This window comes from Pinus tabuliformis, chromosome 5_2 (assembly GCF_031772625.1).
Source record: "Pinus tabuliformis cultivar Carrire ecotype Pingquan chromosome 5_2, CPIR1, whole genome shotgun sequence".
NCBI lineage: Eukaryota > Viridiplantae > Streptophyta > Pinopsida > Pinales > Pinaceae > Pinus > Pinus tabuliformis.
The window spans coordinates 1,115,464,370-1,115,477,774 of record NC_142306.1 but is presented as its reverse complement, the minus strand read 5'-3'; the positions used below and the strand labels follow the sequence as shown (position 1 = coordinate 1,115,477,774).

At 41.0% G+C, this 13,405-nt stretch overlaps 1 protein-coding gene across 1 annotated transcript; it reads left to right on the top strand.

The window, feature by feature from the left end:
• Window positions 1–1,049: 1,049 nt before the first annotated feature.
• Window positions 1,050–2,240, top strand: LOC149163134 (uncharacterized). The gene has a single exon (XM_089435355.1). The coding sequence runs from the start codon at window positions 1,050–1,052 to the stop codon at window positions 2,238–2,240; it is 1,191 nt and encodes a 396-aa protein (XP_089291481.1).
• Window positions 2,241–13,405: the final 11,165 nt, after the last annotated feature.

Below are 13,405 nucleotides of genomic sequence, written 5' to 3'. Positions count from 1 at the left end.
GAAGAGGAGTCCCTCAAAGCTATTGGCAAGGTTCTGGGCGACTTTGTCAGAATAGCTGAAGATACAAAGACACAGAGATATACCTCATATGCAAGGATCTGCGTCTACATGGACCTGAAACAACCTCTGCCAGATACGGTAAGTCTCTTTCATGAAGATGTGGAATGTATTCAGTTAATCGATTATGAACATGTTCCCTTCAGATGTAGGAAATGTCATGACCTAGGTCACCTCTTCAGAGACTGCCCATTAAATAGCAAACCTACGACTCAATCTGAACAGGAAAACCCATCGGTAGATGGTTTCACCAAAGTTACAAATCGCAGAAGAGCGAGTAAAAAACCAGCTATTACTATAAAAACACCCCCAGGAAATCAATCAAAGCCATCTACTAGTAATAGCTTTGCAATACTAGATAATCAGGATTCGCAAGATCCAGACGACTCAACCCATAATAAAAGAGGGCCTACTCAGGAAAAGGAAAAAATGGATCGATCCCAATCGAAAGAAAAAGAAAAGGAGATAGATCTAGAAGGTAATCAGCCCAAGACAGCCTCCAAAGACTGGAGCCTTCCTGAAATGGATATAGATGGCATAAATCCCAGCATAGAAAATGAGAAGGAAGGCGATAGTCACTCTCAGGAACCACAAATCATGGAGGAGGATTCAGAATCAATAGACATTGGTGAGCTAGATCTCTTGGGATTAGAACAGGCTTGTAAAACAGGGAACTTCGACAAAATACCTGACAAACAAGTGGACAATCTAGTGGAAGTCCTCAATAAAGCCCGGAAAAAATATTCACTAGGGGTTCAAATTGGCAGCCAATGGGACGGCAAATTCATTACAAAAGACAGCAAAAAAAGGGGAAGGAAAACTACCTTAGAAAGAACCATCAAGATTGGAGAAGTGCTGGTAGATTCTGGCAGATATGCCAAGCTAACCAAGTATTACAACATCAATCCCAAACCTTCCCAATGAAGTTGATCTCATGGAATATCAGAGGGCTTAACTGCCCAAGGAAAGGAAAACTCTTAAAAAACATGTTAATGGAAGAAAAACCAACAGTTCTTTTTCTACAGGAAACAAAATGTAATTCGACAGTTTTGGAAAAAATAGCAGCTAAGGCCTGGCCAGGGGGGATAGTAGCAGCTGTTGATGCTCAGGGCGCATCTGGAGGACTTGCAGTGCTTTGGGATGCAAGAAAGATTCAAATGACCAACATACATGCAAATAAAAATTTTATCCAAGCAATATTCCATATAATAGGAACCAACATCTATGGGCACATCACTAATGTGTACTTTCCCCAAGAATCCCAGCAGAAGAATGAAATTCTGGAGGCTTTAACAAATCTTAGCACAGATAGGCAATACCCGTTATGGATAGTCGGAGGAGACTATAATATGATCGCTTCGGTGGAGGAAAAAAAGGGAGGTCGATGCAGAACAAACAGGGACGGATCTCTATTAAAGAATTTCATACAGAAAAATTGGCGTATAGATATTCCTACTAATAATGGCCTCTACACCTGGAACAACAAACGCATAGGTCCAATGCAAATAGCATCGCGCCTGGATCGCTTTTTAATCTCTGACAATGCAGTTCATGTAGGTGGAGAATTCACAGCTTCTATTCTCCCTTACTCTGGTTCCGATCATTGGCCGATAGCCCTCCAGTGGAATTGTCCTTGCTGCCATATTAGACATCCCTTTAGATTTGAGGCTTTTTGGATGTCTCACCCGGACTTCAACGAATTTGTTAAAGCAACCTGGGAAAAATGCAATTTTACGGATGGTACAAAAATGGCTTCATTCCAAAGGAAGCTGAAATATCTCAAAGGGGAAATTAAAAAATGGAATCACTCTGTCTTTGGCAACATTTTTAAGGCTAAGGAAATCCTCAATCAAGAAATGAAAGTGGTTCAGCAAAGAATGATAACTGAAGGACGCTCGGAAGAACTTAGCAAGAAAGAGCAGTCCTTAGAGAATCAACTCCTCGAGCGAGAGTCACAGGAGGAAACTCTCTGGAGACAAAAATCGAGAGTTAGATGGCTGAAGGAGGGTGAGAAGAACACGAAATTCTTCCACAAATCTACAGTGCAAAGGAGAATGATTAATCAAATTTCCCGGGTGACCAATGAACAAGGAGGCAACATCGAAACACATGAAGGGATAGAACAGGTGTTCCTCAACTACTTCAAGAAGATGAATCAAGAGCCGGATATAAACAGAACATAAGCTATTGGGAAAATCATCAACAATATTCCCAAATTAATCACGGATGAGCATAACACTCTCCTTCTCAAACCCATAAGCCTCCAGGAAGTTGATGATGCTGTTCATCAACTCAAAGCAGGAAAAGCTCCGGGACCCGATGGCTTTACTTCAAATTTTTTTCATCACTTTTGGGATCTGGTCAAATGGGAGGTGTGGCAAGTGGTGGAAGAATCGCGTACCCTCAGATGGATGTATCCAGGACTGAACGCAACATTCATAGCTTTAATCCCTAAAGAAGAGGAATCATCCACTCCGGATAAATTCCGTCCGATTGCCTTATGCAACATCATATACAAGATTGTCTCCAAGTTGATAGCTTCCAGATTGAAGCCCCTGCTTCCACTTCTCATCTCTCCAGAACAAACTGGTTACGTTGAAGGAAGGCAGATTACGGATGGGATAATTCTAACCCATGAGATAATCCACTCTCTCAAGCACACAAAAAAACCAGGTATGTTGCTCAAACTTGATTTATCTAAGGCTTTTGATAGTATCAGTTGGGAATATCTGCAACAAGTTCTTCAAGCCTTTGGTTTTGCCCCCTCTTGGATTAGATGGATCAGTAGTCTCATTTCCTCTTCGTTCTTCTCTATTCTCATCAACGGTATCCCCTCATCCACTTTTCGTCCTTCCAGAGGCATCCGCCAAGGGGATCCTATATCACCCTTCATGTTTGTCATTTTGGCTGAAGGTTTAGGTCGTAGCATTAAAGAAGCCCTCCGCTCTCATCATCTCAAAGGTCTAGCCTTCCACCAAGTCCCTGCTTTTTCACACCAGAAATTTGTTGATGACAACCTGCTTTTTGGTCACCCGTCTGTTCAAGAAGCTCGAGCCCTTAAATCTATTCTTGCAGACTTTTCGGAGGCCTCTGGTGCCCTCATCAACAAAGTCAAATCCCAGATCTTCTTCTTCAACACTTCGCCATCCATCCAAAGAACTATTGCCCGTATCTTTGGTTTTTCCATTGCTTCCCTTCCGTCTAAGTATTTGGGGGCTCCTTTATTTGCCACGGCTCTTAAGCATGCCTCATGGAACAATCTTTTAGAGAAACTGGAAGCCAGATTATCCCTGTGGACGCATAGAGCGCTCAATATGGCAAGTAGGCTAGTTCTAATCAAAGCAGTGCTTCAAACCATGCCTCTTTACCTTTTCTCCATATTGGCAGCACCTAAATGGGTCCTTAAAGCTATCAAACAGCTTCAGAGAAACTTCCTTTGGGGTAATTCGGGACCTAATCGAAAATGGGCATTAGTAAAATGGGAGAAAGCATGTCTTCCCAAAAAGGCAGGGGGAATTGGACTAAGAGACCCAGAACATAGTAATATGGTTATGGGGGCCAAAATCTGGTGGAAATGGCTAACCAATCCCACAACACCTTGGGCCTACCTTTGGACAACAAAATATGCAAGCAACAAATCCATGGAGGAGAGACTTAGAATGTCAGAAAATAGTAAAGGATCCGTGATTTGGAACTCAGCCATTCAACACAGGGATATAATTCAGAAACAAAGTTTTTGGGAGGTGAAGGATGGTCACACGGCTAGATTTTGGGAAGACTCATGGCAGCAGCTTCCTAACCTCAGAGACACAATTCCAGGTATTGCTGATCAATACATACAACAACATGAGAAGGTGAGTCGATTTTGGGACTCACACAACACTCAAGAACATAGAAAGTGGAAAGAGGCCAGGCACATAATACCACATAGCTCGGAGCAAACTCAACTCTCCCTCTCCACTGAGCTTCAAAAAAGGAAAATACTCACTTCGGCAGGCCGGGACACCCTTAGATGGGGATATGAGGAAAAAGGCACTTTCACCACCAGGGAAGCTTATAAAATACTCATCAAAGAAAAGATAATGAAAGATCAATTATGGGATCGGATATGGGGCCCATGCATATGGTCGAAGGTCTCAACTTTTTTATGGCTTATCTCTCACAATAGAATTCTCACATGGGACAATCTCAGGAAAAGGAATTTTGCTGGACCTTCCATTTGCCCAAATTGCAAACAGGAAGAGGAATCAGCATTACATCTTATGCAATCCTGTCCAATGGGAATGAAACTCTGGGAAAAAATTGCCTTCCAATGTCAGAAGGATGGAAGAGTGCATGGAGACATCAAAGGGACTCTCCACACTTGGCCCCAAGAGCCGTATAAAAGTAAACTCTTAAACACACTATGGCAGCTCATACCAGGATTACTTATGTGGAATATTTGGAAGGAAAGAAATAGAAGGATATTTAAAGATCAAGCTCAATCAATTGAACAAATTTGGCAAGGACTGCACCAGAACATTAAAGAAACTCTGTCTGTTAAAGGATGGTCTAAAGAGGACTTCCCATCTCTCCCGCAGGAACAAGCCATATGGGATAACTGGCAGATTCAATTACAACATCCGTTAATATCAAAGGATAACTCTTCAAAGCATCTAGAATCTCCATCAAGTTGGACACCTCCCCCAAATAATGCATACCAGCTTAACTTCGATGGAGCCTCGAAAGGGAATCCAGGAAAAACAGGATTCGGAGGAAGCATCAGAAACTACCAGGGACTCCCCCTAATAACCTATGTTGGCTCAATTGGTTGGAATACCAACAATGCGGCAGAATTGGAGGGCCTATGGAGAGGACTAAAGTTGGCACAGGAACGGAGACTCTTGCCTCTTATAGTGGAAGGGGACTCCCAAATCATCATCAACATGGCCTCAAAGCTTATGCAGGGATCTCAGGTATATAAGGTCAGTAGCAGTTGGAGATTGGCCACTAGACTAGAGCTTCTCAAACAATGGTTTACCAATCACCAAGCAATTTCCTTTAAACACATTAGAAGGGAAGGGAATAAATTGGCTGACTTTCTTGCAAACATAGGGGTGGAAAGTGGAAGGGAATTCTTTGAAGGCTCAATCTCCAGCATAGTTTCAGAGAATCAACTCTCCATCTTCAAGACTATAGTTACTAGTGATATGCAGCCGCAGGAGAACTCGCACCCGGATGCGGGTGATATTATGAGCAGTTAATGCCCATACAAGAGACGCTGGCATTGGGCACCATCGTAGAGCAAGTAGGCAACTTTTGGCAGCGCATTAAGTCCCATTAATGAGGAATTGGGAGTACAGCATGTGGAGTAAGTACTTCAGGATGATGAGCATATGATCTATTTCAATTGCCCAGAGCTCGACACTCTCTCTGGCTCATTCTAGCAGAGACATTCCAGGTCGATTTGGTTCACAGGAGTTAGGTGCAGTACTAAGCATTTGGAAGCCATCAGGGCTCCATCGAAGACCGCAACAGGCCAGCCTCAAGAATCTAGTCAAGTTTCTTCTGGCTCGCATCTGGTATGGTCATTGTTTTTTCCTTGGGTATATAACTGCAATTGGTCGGGTCACGGAGTCTGTTGAAGCTGTTTGGGCTGGGTGTGGGAATCATTCAGACAATTCTGGTATTTATTTCGGGGTTCTGTTTTTTATCTGTGTGGTGCTTTCTCTGGGCACTTTCTACTCTGAGTACTGTTATCCACGGTTTATTTCAAATTGGGGTGGGGCATTCTTCTTCCTCATCCAACCCTTTTGTCCTCTCAGTTTATCAATCATTGCTGGTATGGCTCGACCTCGAGGAATTTCCCGGAGGGGCACACGGGGGGGTGTTAGAGGAAGGAGAGGTCCTGTTCCTCGACGCATCTCCCCGCTTGTTTCTGTCTCGCCAGCCTCTCCATCATCCGACCACTCTGGTCCGTCCCTCTCCAGTTCTTTCCACTCCTCCCGTTTCACTTTTAAAAGCAAGCTAAACAAGCCTACTATCTCTGCTATTATCACGGTCATCTTCTCAGAGGAAGAAGATGACCTCCCTGGCTCTGATGAACATTCCATGGACAGGACTCTCTCTCAGAATTCTAAGGACTCTCAAGGAGGCAGGGTAGAGGATATCCCCATTCTTCCAGAGGGGCAGCAGGATGAAGGTCATGAAGAGGATGCGTGTCTTCAGCAAACTTCTTCACACAAGGAGGTCATTATTTGTGCACCGGTGCAGTTCTCTAGCACTGTTCTGTATCCGGTGATGCCTCCTGGTCGCAATATTATGGATGTTGAAGACAATGTGATGATTGAATGGGTCAGCTCTCCGTGCAAAGCCAACAGCGAAGATGCAGAGTTACCACCTCAGGCAGAATCAATCAACGGCGGAGATTGATGGAGCAGATCGGACGGCGGTGGAGGATTTCGGAAGGCTCTTTTTGGCGGAACTTTACGTCCCGAAAAGTCAGAAATGATGACGTCAGTCGAGAGCCACGCGTCAACAGAAGATTTTATCGGGCTCGTTCATACGGATACCGCTCGCTGGTCGACGGCGGTCCGATAAACTGGTGGTTTTTGTTAAGCGGTTTAATGCTGCCGCTGATGTCCACGTCAGTTTTTTTCAGTGTAATTCTCCATCGTCTTCTTGTTTTTGCTTTTTGGTGGTGGTGTCTAGTTCTACAGAGTCCTGGGCTCTTGTTTTTTATCTATGTAAAAAAACAGTTAAGAGCTGATGGCAGAAGTTTTCTTGACAGAGGGCTGGCTTTAGCCCCCTCAGAGGTTCCAACCTCTTTGTAAATATTTTCCTCTTTTATTTATACATAATAGAATAGTCTTTACTCAGAAAAAAAAAATATATATATATTTTTATTATCATTATTATTTACTGATTTATTTTTATTTATTTATTATAAATAAATATAAATAATTTAATAAATACCTATTTATAGATAGGAATTTATTATGTTTATTATCTATTATTATTGTTTATTTATTTGGTTATAATTTTATTATATTATTGTATATATATATATATATATTTTCCACTGGAAAAATCGTAATTTTATTCATTTTGAGTAAAATTACATGTTGTAGATGCTGAATAGCATATGCTGTAAAAAAACTTGTCCTGCTAATCAGGAGCTAATAATCAATCAAATAGTCTACCTAGACTTTCCGACTTTTCTTCTTTTCCACTTTCCGCCAACCTTCAATGTTGGGCGGGGCTGTTACAATAATCATTTTTGTTTCATTTGTGGCAGCCATGATGTCCTTTTCAGAATCTGTGCTTGTAGGTGAGCATGCTCATTTGCTGCCTCCTATTTCCTGCCTGGAGTTCTCATGTTGCTGCTGAGGGTTACCTGCATTTGTGTCTATTGCTCCTTCAATCAGATTTTCATTGTTCTGTAGGTAGCATGGATAGTTTTCTTTGCTGTTTTCTGGGTTATTCCTTCCTTCTTCATCTTCTTGTAGATCGCTGGTGGCTTCTGCTTTCTTCTCCTCTTCTATATCCTCTTCTATATCCTCCGTCCATGTGGCTGAAAATTGCCATCCTTTCTGCTTTGGTGGTTGTCTCCTTTTCCTTTCCTTTTTGTTTTGTGGGCATGCATTCTGTAGATGACCTGTTTGTCTGCATATGCGACAGCGGAATGCGGTGTTTTCATAATCCAGTGGTTGTGCCCATTGTTTCCCATTATGTATTAGGAGGATGTGCTCTGGTAGGCCTTGACTGAGATCTACCTCCACGCATATCCTGGCAAATGTGTAGATATCCTTGGATAGGCGGTCATGATCTACTTTTAAAAAAGATCCCAGGGTATTTCCTATTCCTTCCAGGACTTTGTAGTGCCAGAAGTGTATAGGAAGGTTAAACAGTTTTACCCAAACTGGCATTTTGGTGACCATCATGCTGTTTGGATCGAAATCCGGGAACCAAGGTTTCAAGAAGAGGCCTGCGTTTCCCCAAAACCATGGTCCCTCGTTCAGAGCATATTCTTTGTCCTTTATGGTGTCAAATTTGACAATAAAGAATCCTTTTGAACAGAGGTGGATATCACAGTTTTCTATCCATATGGAATAGATCCATTGACGAAGGGCTTCTGGCTTGGGCCAAAATCCATTGAACCTGCATATCATTGCTTTAGTAGAGTAATCAGTTTGTATTTCATTTACCTCTGGTATGGAAATTGCTAGTGCAGGGTTCTGTGTTGTCTGCTCAACAATGTATGCCCCTGGTGCTGTAGCTTGCTGTTCTGGTTTCTTTTGTGGTTCCATCTTCCCTTTGACTGCATCTTTGAAAGAAACAGGTCCTTTTGAGCTTGTGCCGGGGCAGCCTCCGCGCAATCTTGTGCTGAGACAGATGGTAGAGTCCTTTGTTATGCCGCATTCCATTAGCTTGTACCCCTCCTGAATTACCTTCCCTGCATGTAGGAGGAGTTGTTTGCATGGTGGGATTCCAGTTTTTTCATATATCCTCTGTTTGAGGATTTCTGTTGCCTCCCATATCCCTATTTCGATGCATATTGTGTTCCCTCCCATAGATCTAATGAAGAGAGGGCTTTTTTTCCCTTCCATCGTTTTTGCCGGTGTGTGAATTTCCAGATCTGACCTGCATAGGGGTAGATCTGCTCTACAGAGGTCTAGATCTGAAAGCTTATGACCCGATCTGTGCCCAGGTACTGTAGGTCGCAGAGGATATCGCTGTGGATCCAGAGCCTGGCTCTCGCCCCGTGCTTGGTCCTCAATCGAATTGGTTGTGAGCTGCCAGATAGAGTCAGATCTAGCGCGCTGCTTTCTCCTGTGCATAACCCTCGCTGAGGGAAGCACCGCTAGCCGATATCTCGCTGAGGGAAGCGCAGCTATCCAATACTGATAGGGATCTAGCTGCTTTGATACAGATTGCCAAGAGTATTGATAGATGGAACCCAGATCCATCTTGGGTGATGCATCCTGTACCAAAAATCGGATATGAAAATCCAAACTCCGTTTGTATTGTTCCAGATCTTGAGGCTGCTCTCTAGCGGTAGATCCGGACCAAGCCCGAATGGAGAGGCCATGCTCTGCGCAGCCATTTGGTGTAAGAAGCCGAGAACAGTGATAAAACGCACCCAGATCCGTTATGTAAGAAATGACCTGTGCCGAGAAAGGGTGGTTAAAATCCTGTTTTTGCTTGCTCTGTTCCAGTTCTTGATGCTGCTTTCCAGCGGTAGTTTCGGGCCCAATCCAAAGGGAGATCTCTTGCGCGGCACGTCCCTCTGCCAGGCACCCCTTCGATTTGGCGCATTGCTGGTCTTTTTGGGCAGCGGCAGCAACCTGACCTTCAGAAACCCTTGTCACCTGAGAAATCGCCATCTCTCCGCTCCGTTTCCCTTTCAAGCCTTTCGCCAGTGTGTCACTCAGGAAAGAAAAAAATCTATTGTTTATATCTATATATATATATATATATATATATATATATATATATATATATATATATATATATATATATAGATATATATATAATTTATTATTTATATTTCAAATGAAGAAAATCTATTATTTATTTATTATTATTTTTAATAAGTACCTATTTGTTTAGATAGGTATTTATTATATGATGATGATGATGATGATGGTTAACGTCCGCTGAGACCAAATAATGGTCTATCGGACCTAAAGAAACAAATTATCTATTTTGATTTAAGATTTTATTCCTATGCTCAAAAAGCTTGGAGAGAAGCCTCCCAAGCTCACTATAATTTTGACATTGTAAAAGGCTAGGAAGGTCAGTATTGTAACAAAGATTGTGAAACTGAGATCTAATGTGGTTATACGCAGGGCACTCTAAGAGGAAGTGGTTTTCATCCTTGATGTTCCTATTCTCACATATATGGCAGATCCTTTCTGTCCATGGCGTTTTAGGAACTGCCCAACGACCTATTTCACTATGGAGCTCATGACAATTCGTTCTAATCTTTGCTATATTAATTTTCTTCCTTGAGCTAGTTAAAATAGAGAGATACTTTTGATCTTCTAGGGTGGGGTTGATGACCTTCTTATAATAACTTAATTTTCTTTTAGCTGCTAAGTCTTTCTCACACCACATTTTTTCTTTGAACTTAGAAGTAACAATATCTTTAATGTTATTTATGTTTTGCAATGCATCATTTTCATTGATCTCCCAATAGTTTAACCAGGCCCTTGTGTCTTTATGCCACCCTCGATTGAGCCTTAGGTGGTTTTGGCTAGAATTTAAAGCTAGCTTAGGAAGTCTATGATCGTCTATGTTACTGATTTGTGCTTGTACAACAGAAACCTAAGCATAGCTAGGCTCTCAATAGGGGAAAGACCTGCTTCTATAAGGAGAATAGGATAGGGTGTATTACTTTTAATTTTCAGGTTATAAGTTATAAAACGCTTCTGGATTTGCTCAATCTTTCTACATGATTCTCTGGAGATGCTGCAACCCCAAACCTCACAGCCATATAAGATAACAGGAGTGACTAAAGTTTCAAAGAGGAACTTCTTTTTATCCCACATTACAAGGTTTGCTATTTTACAATTATTTTCAAGACCAAAGTAAGCTTTCCACCCCCCATTAATCCTTTTCTCAATGCTATGGTTCCAGTTAAGCTTGTGATGAATATCAATTCCTAGGTACTTGTAAGAATACACTTCCTCCAAGTTATTATTGTCATACATAAAATTAGCGTAAGTGTCCTTCTTGGATTTGATAATCATAGCTTTTGTTTTGTCAGTGTTAACAGTCATACCCATGGTAGAGCAGAAATCCTTAAGAAGCAGAGTTGCTTATTAAGATCAGATGGGCACCTTGCCAAAAGAACAATATCGTCAGCATAAAGAAGAAGGATGACGACTATCCCAGCTAAGATCGTGCCATCACATCCTACTTCCTCTAAATAGCCTTCGAGCTTATCGATGTAAATGCCAAATAGGGTAGGGGAGAGGGGGCAACCTTGTTTAACTCCGATGTTACACTTAATATCTTTCGACCACCCTTCATTGCTCTTTAGCTTGGCAATTACATTCTCGTATAACCTTATAGCAGTAGCTCTCAACTCGAGAGGAACCTTTAGCTCTTCTAATCTATTCCAAAGGTTGTATCTAGGAACCATATCGAAAGCCTTTCTAAAGTCCACAAAGCAACAAAATAAATTGGATTTATCATTACGACATTCCTCCACAATGATCCTAAGCGTAACAAGGTGGTCTGTTGTTGAGTGATGCCTTCTGAAACTTGCTTGGCCTTTAGCCCGCTTACCTTCACTTTCAAGCCATATGCTTAACTTATTTTCCAAAATACTACCATATAACTTGGCTAAGAGAGGGCTGATCATAATTGTTCGATAATTAGAGGGGTTATTTGTATCCCCACTTTTAAAAATAGGGATAATGAGGCTCTCATTCCAAGGTTTAGGGAACCCTTGCTTGACTGCTTGATTGAAAAGCTTGTGGATGTGGTGGATGAGGACAGGACCTCCAATTTTTAAGATTTCCGCTTGGTAACCTTCAATGTCCTTAGCTTTCCCATTAGCGAGGTGATTGACCCCAAACTTAATGTCTTCTAAAGAAAAAACTTCTTTCGTTGTGAGAAGGGTTTCCAAATTATCCATGACATTTGGAGATTCATAAAGCTTTTTAAGATAGGAATTCCAATCGTGAAGAGCAATTTTATTATTATCCTTAGTCTTCCTAGTTAGAATCTGCCTCCAAAATTTCTTAGGAGCTACCTTAGAGAGGTGTAAGAGATTCTCCTGTCTTTGACGAATGTACTGCCTCTTTTTCCTTTTAGTTAGGGCTTTGTATATTTTTATCTTGTCCATTTTAAGAGATTCATCAACAGCTTCCTTAATTGCTCTCCTTGCACTTTTACAATCTTTGTCATACCATGGATTGGTTTTGCTATTTCTTTTATTATTTGAAACTTCAATTGAGAACTTGTTAATAGAATATGAGAGGGTTGTAGTAAAATTATGATAGAGGTATTCTATGTTGTCTATATTAGATAAAGGAAGAAAATTAGTTTTTAATTCATTTAGAAAGAGATCATTTTTATTTCTATCAAATATTAAGTTCGTTTGGCTATAAGTATTATTTTCTATGGGAACTCTATGCATGACAAAATTGAGAGTTATAAGTAAAGACCTATGATCAAAGTCAGGTTCGTGGTTGTTTAAGATGTCAAAATTTATTATTTTGTTGTATAATGGGAGATCGGAAATAACGTAGTCTACCACGCTGCTACCAAGTCCATGGATGCAGGTCATCTTGCTAGAACTGGGCCACTTCTTTAGATCGTTGAAAATTATGAGATCCTGAGCACTACAGAGCTTGACTAGCTCTGACCCAAACAAATTTTCCCCGAGATATTCAGAGTTCCTTTTGTACTTGCTAGCCAGAGTAGGGTCTTCGTCTAACCAAAGAGGATTAGGGTTGGAATGATTGCTTAGAATAATAGCTTGGTTGTTTGAAGTTCGAGCATTAAAGTCACCTATTAAAAGGATATTACCGTCATTCCTTAGGCTAGAAATATCATACTCTAAACCATTGTAAGGGTTAGTTTTATCTAGATTCTTCTTCTTATAGAATTTAGAATTAATGGGGGGAAAATAACATATTGCTATGTAGGACTTTTTATTATTAATGTCTTTGATCTCTATCTAACTATATTGGTTGTGAGGGTCGTTTTTATAAATCCTAACATGGGGGAGATGTTCTTCTTAATGTAACAAGCTATTCCCCCAATGCCTCTACGGGAGGATCGCTTGTTCCAGGTAGACCATAGCGTAAAGCCATCTATTTTAGGGACCTTAGATTCTTCGTGCTCCCAAGTTTCAACAAGCAAAATAATATCAACATCATTTGAAATCCAACTTAGCTTGGGGCCTTTGTTCCATGGGAAGCCCCGACAATTCCAAGAAAGGATCCGAAGCATGTTTAATTGCTATTAATTACTATCTTTTTGGTTTCTATCTCGAATAAAGGCTTTTCTATTTCTGATTATTGCCCATTTTCCTTCCTTTCTAGCTTCTTTTACCTTTTGAACCTCCTTTCTTAATTCTGCTTGGTCTTCTGGAATGAGATCTTCATTTATGAATATTCCCGTTCCTTTTAGACTTGAGGTTTTACTAAGGATGTCGTGCTTATGATCAGTGGAGCTCACCTTTTAAACCAAATATTATAAGGTTTAAGGCCCCTTTGTTACGTTCGTGGTCTAATTCTATTAATTTTTTCATTTCATCTTTAATTGGTTTGATATCTAACTTATCTACCACATTATTTAGGGTGAGGCGGCTATTAACTTTTTCTTCTAGTTCTTTAATCATGTCTTTCAT

Bases quoted from the DNA above. Each gene is read 5' to 3' on its own strand.
- LOC149163134 (XM_089435355.1), top strand. From the start codon at position 1,050: ATGGAAGAAAAACCAACAGTTCTTTTTCTACAGGAAACAAAATGTAAT.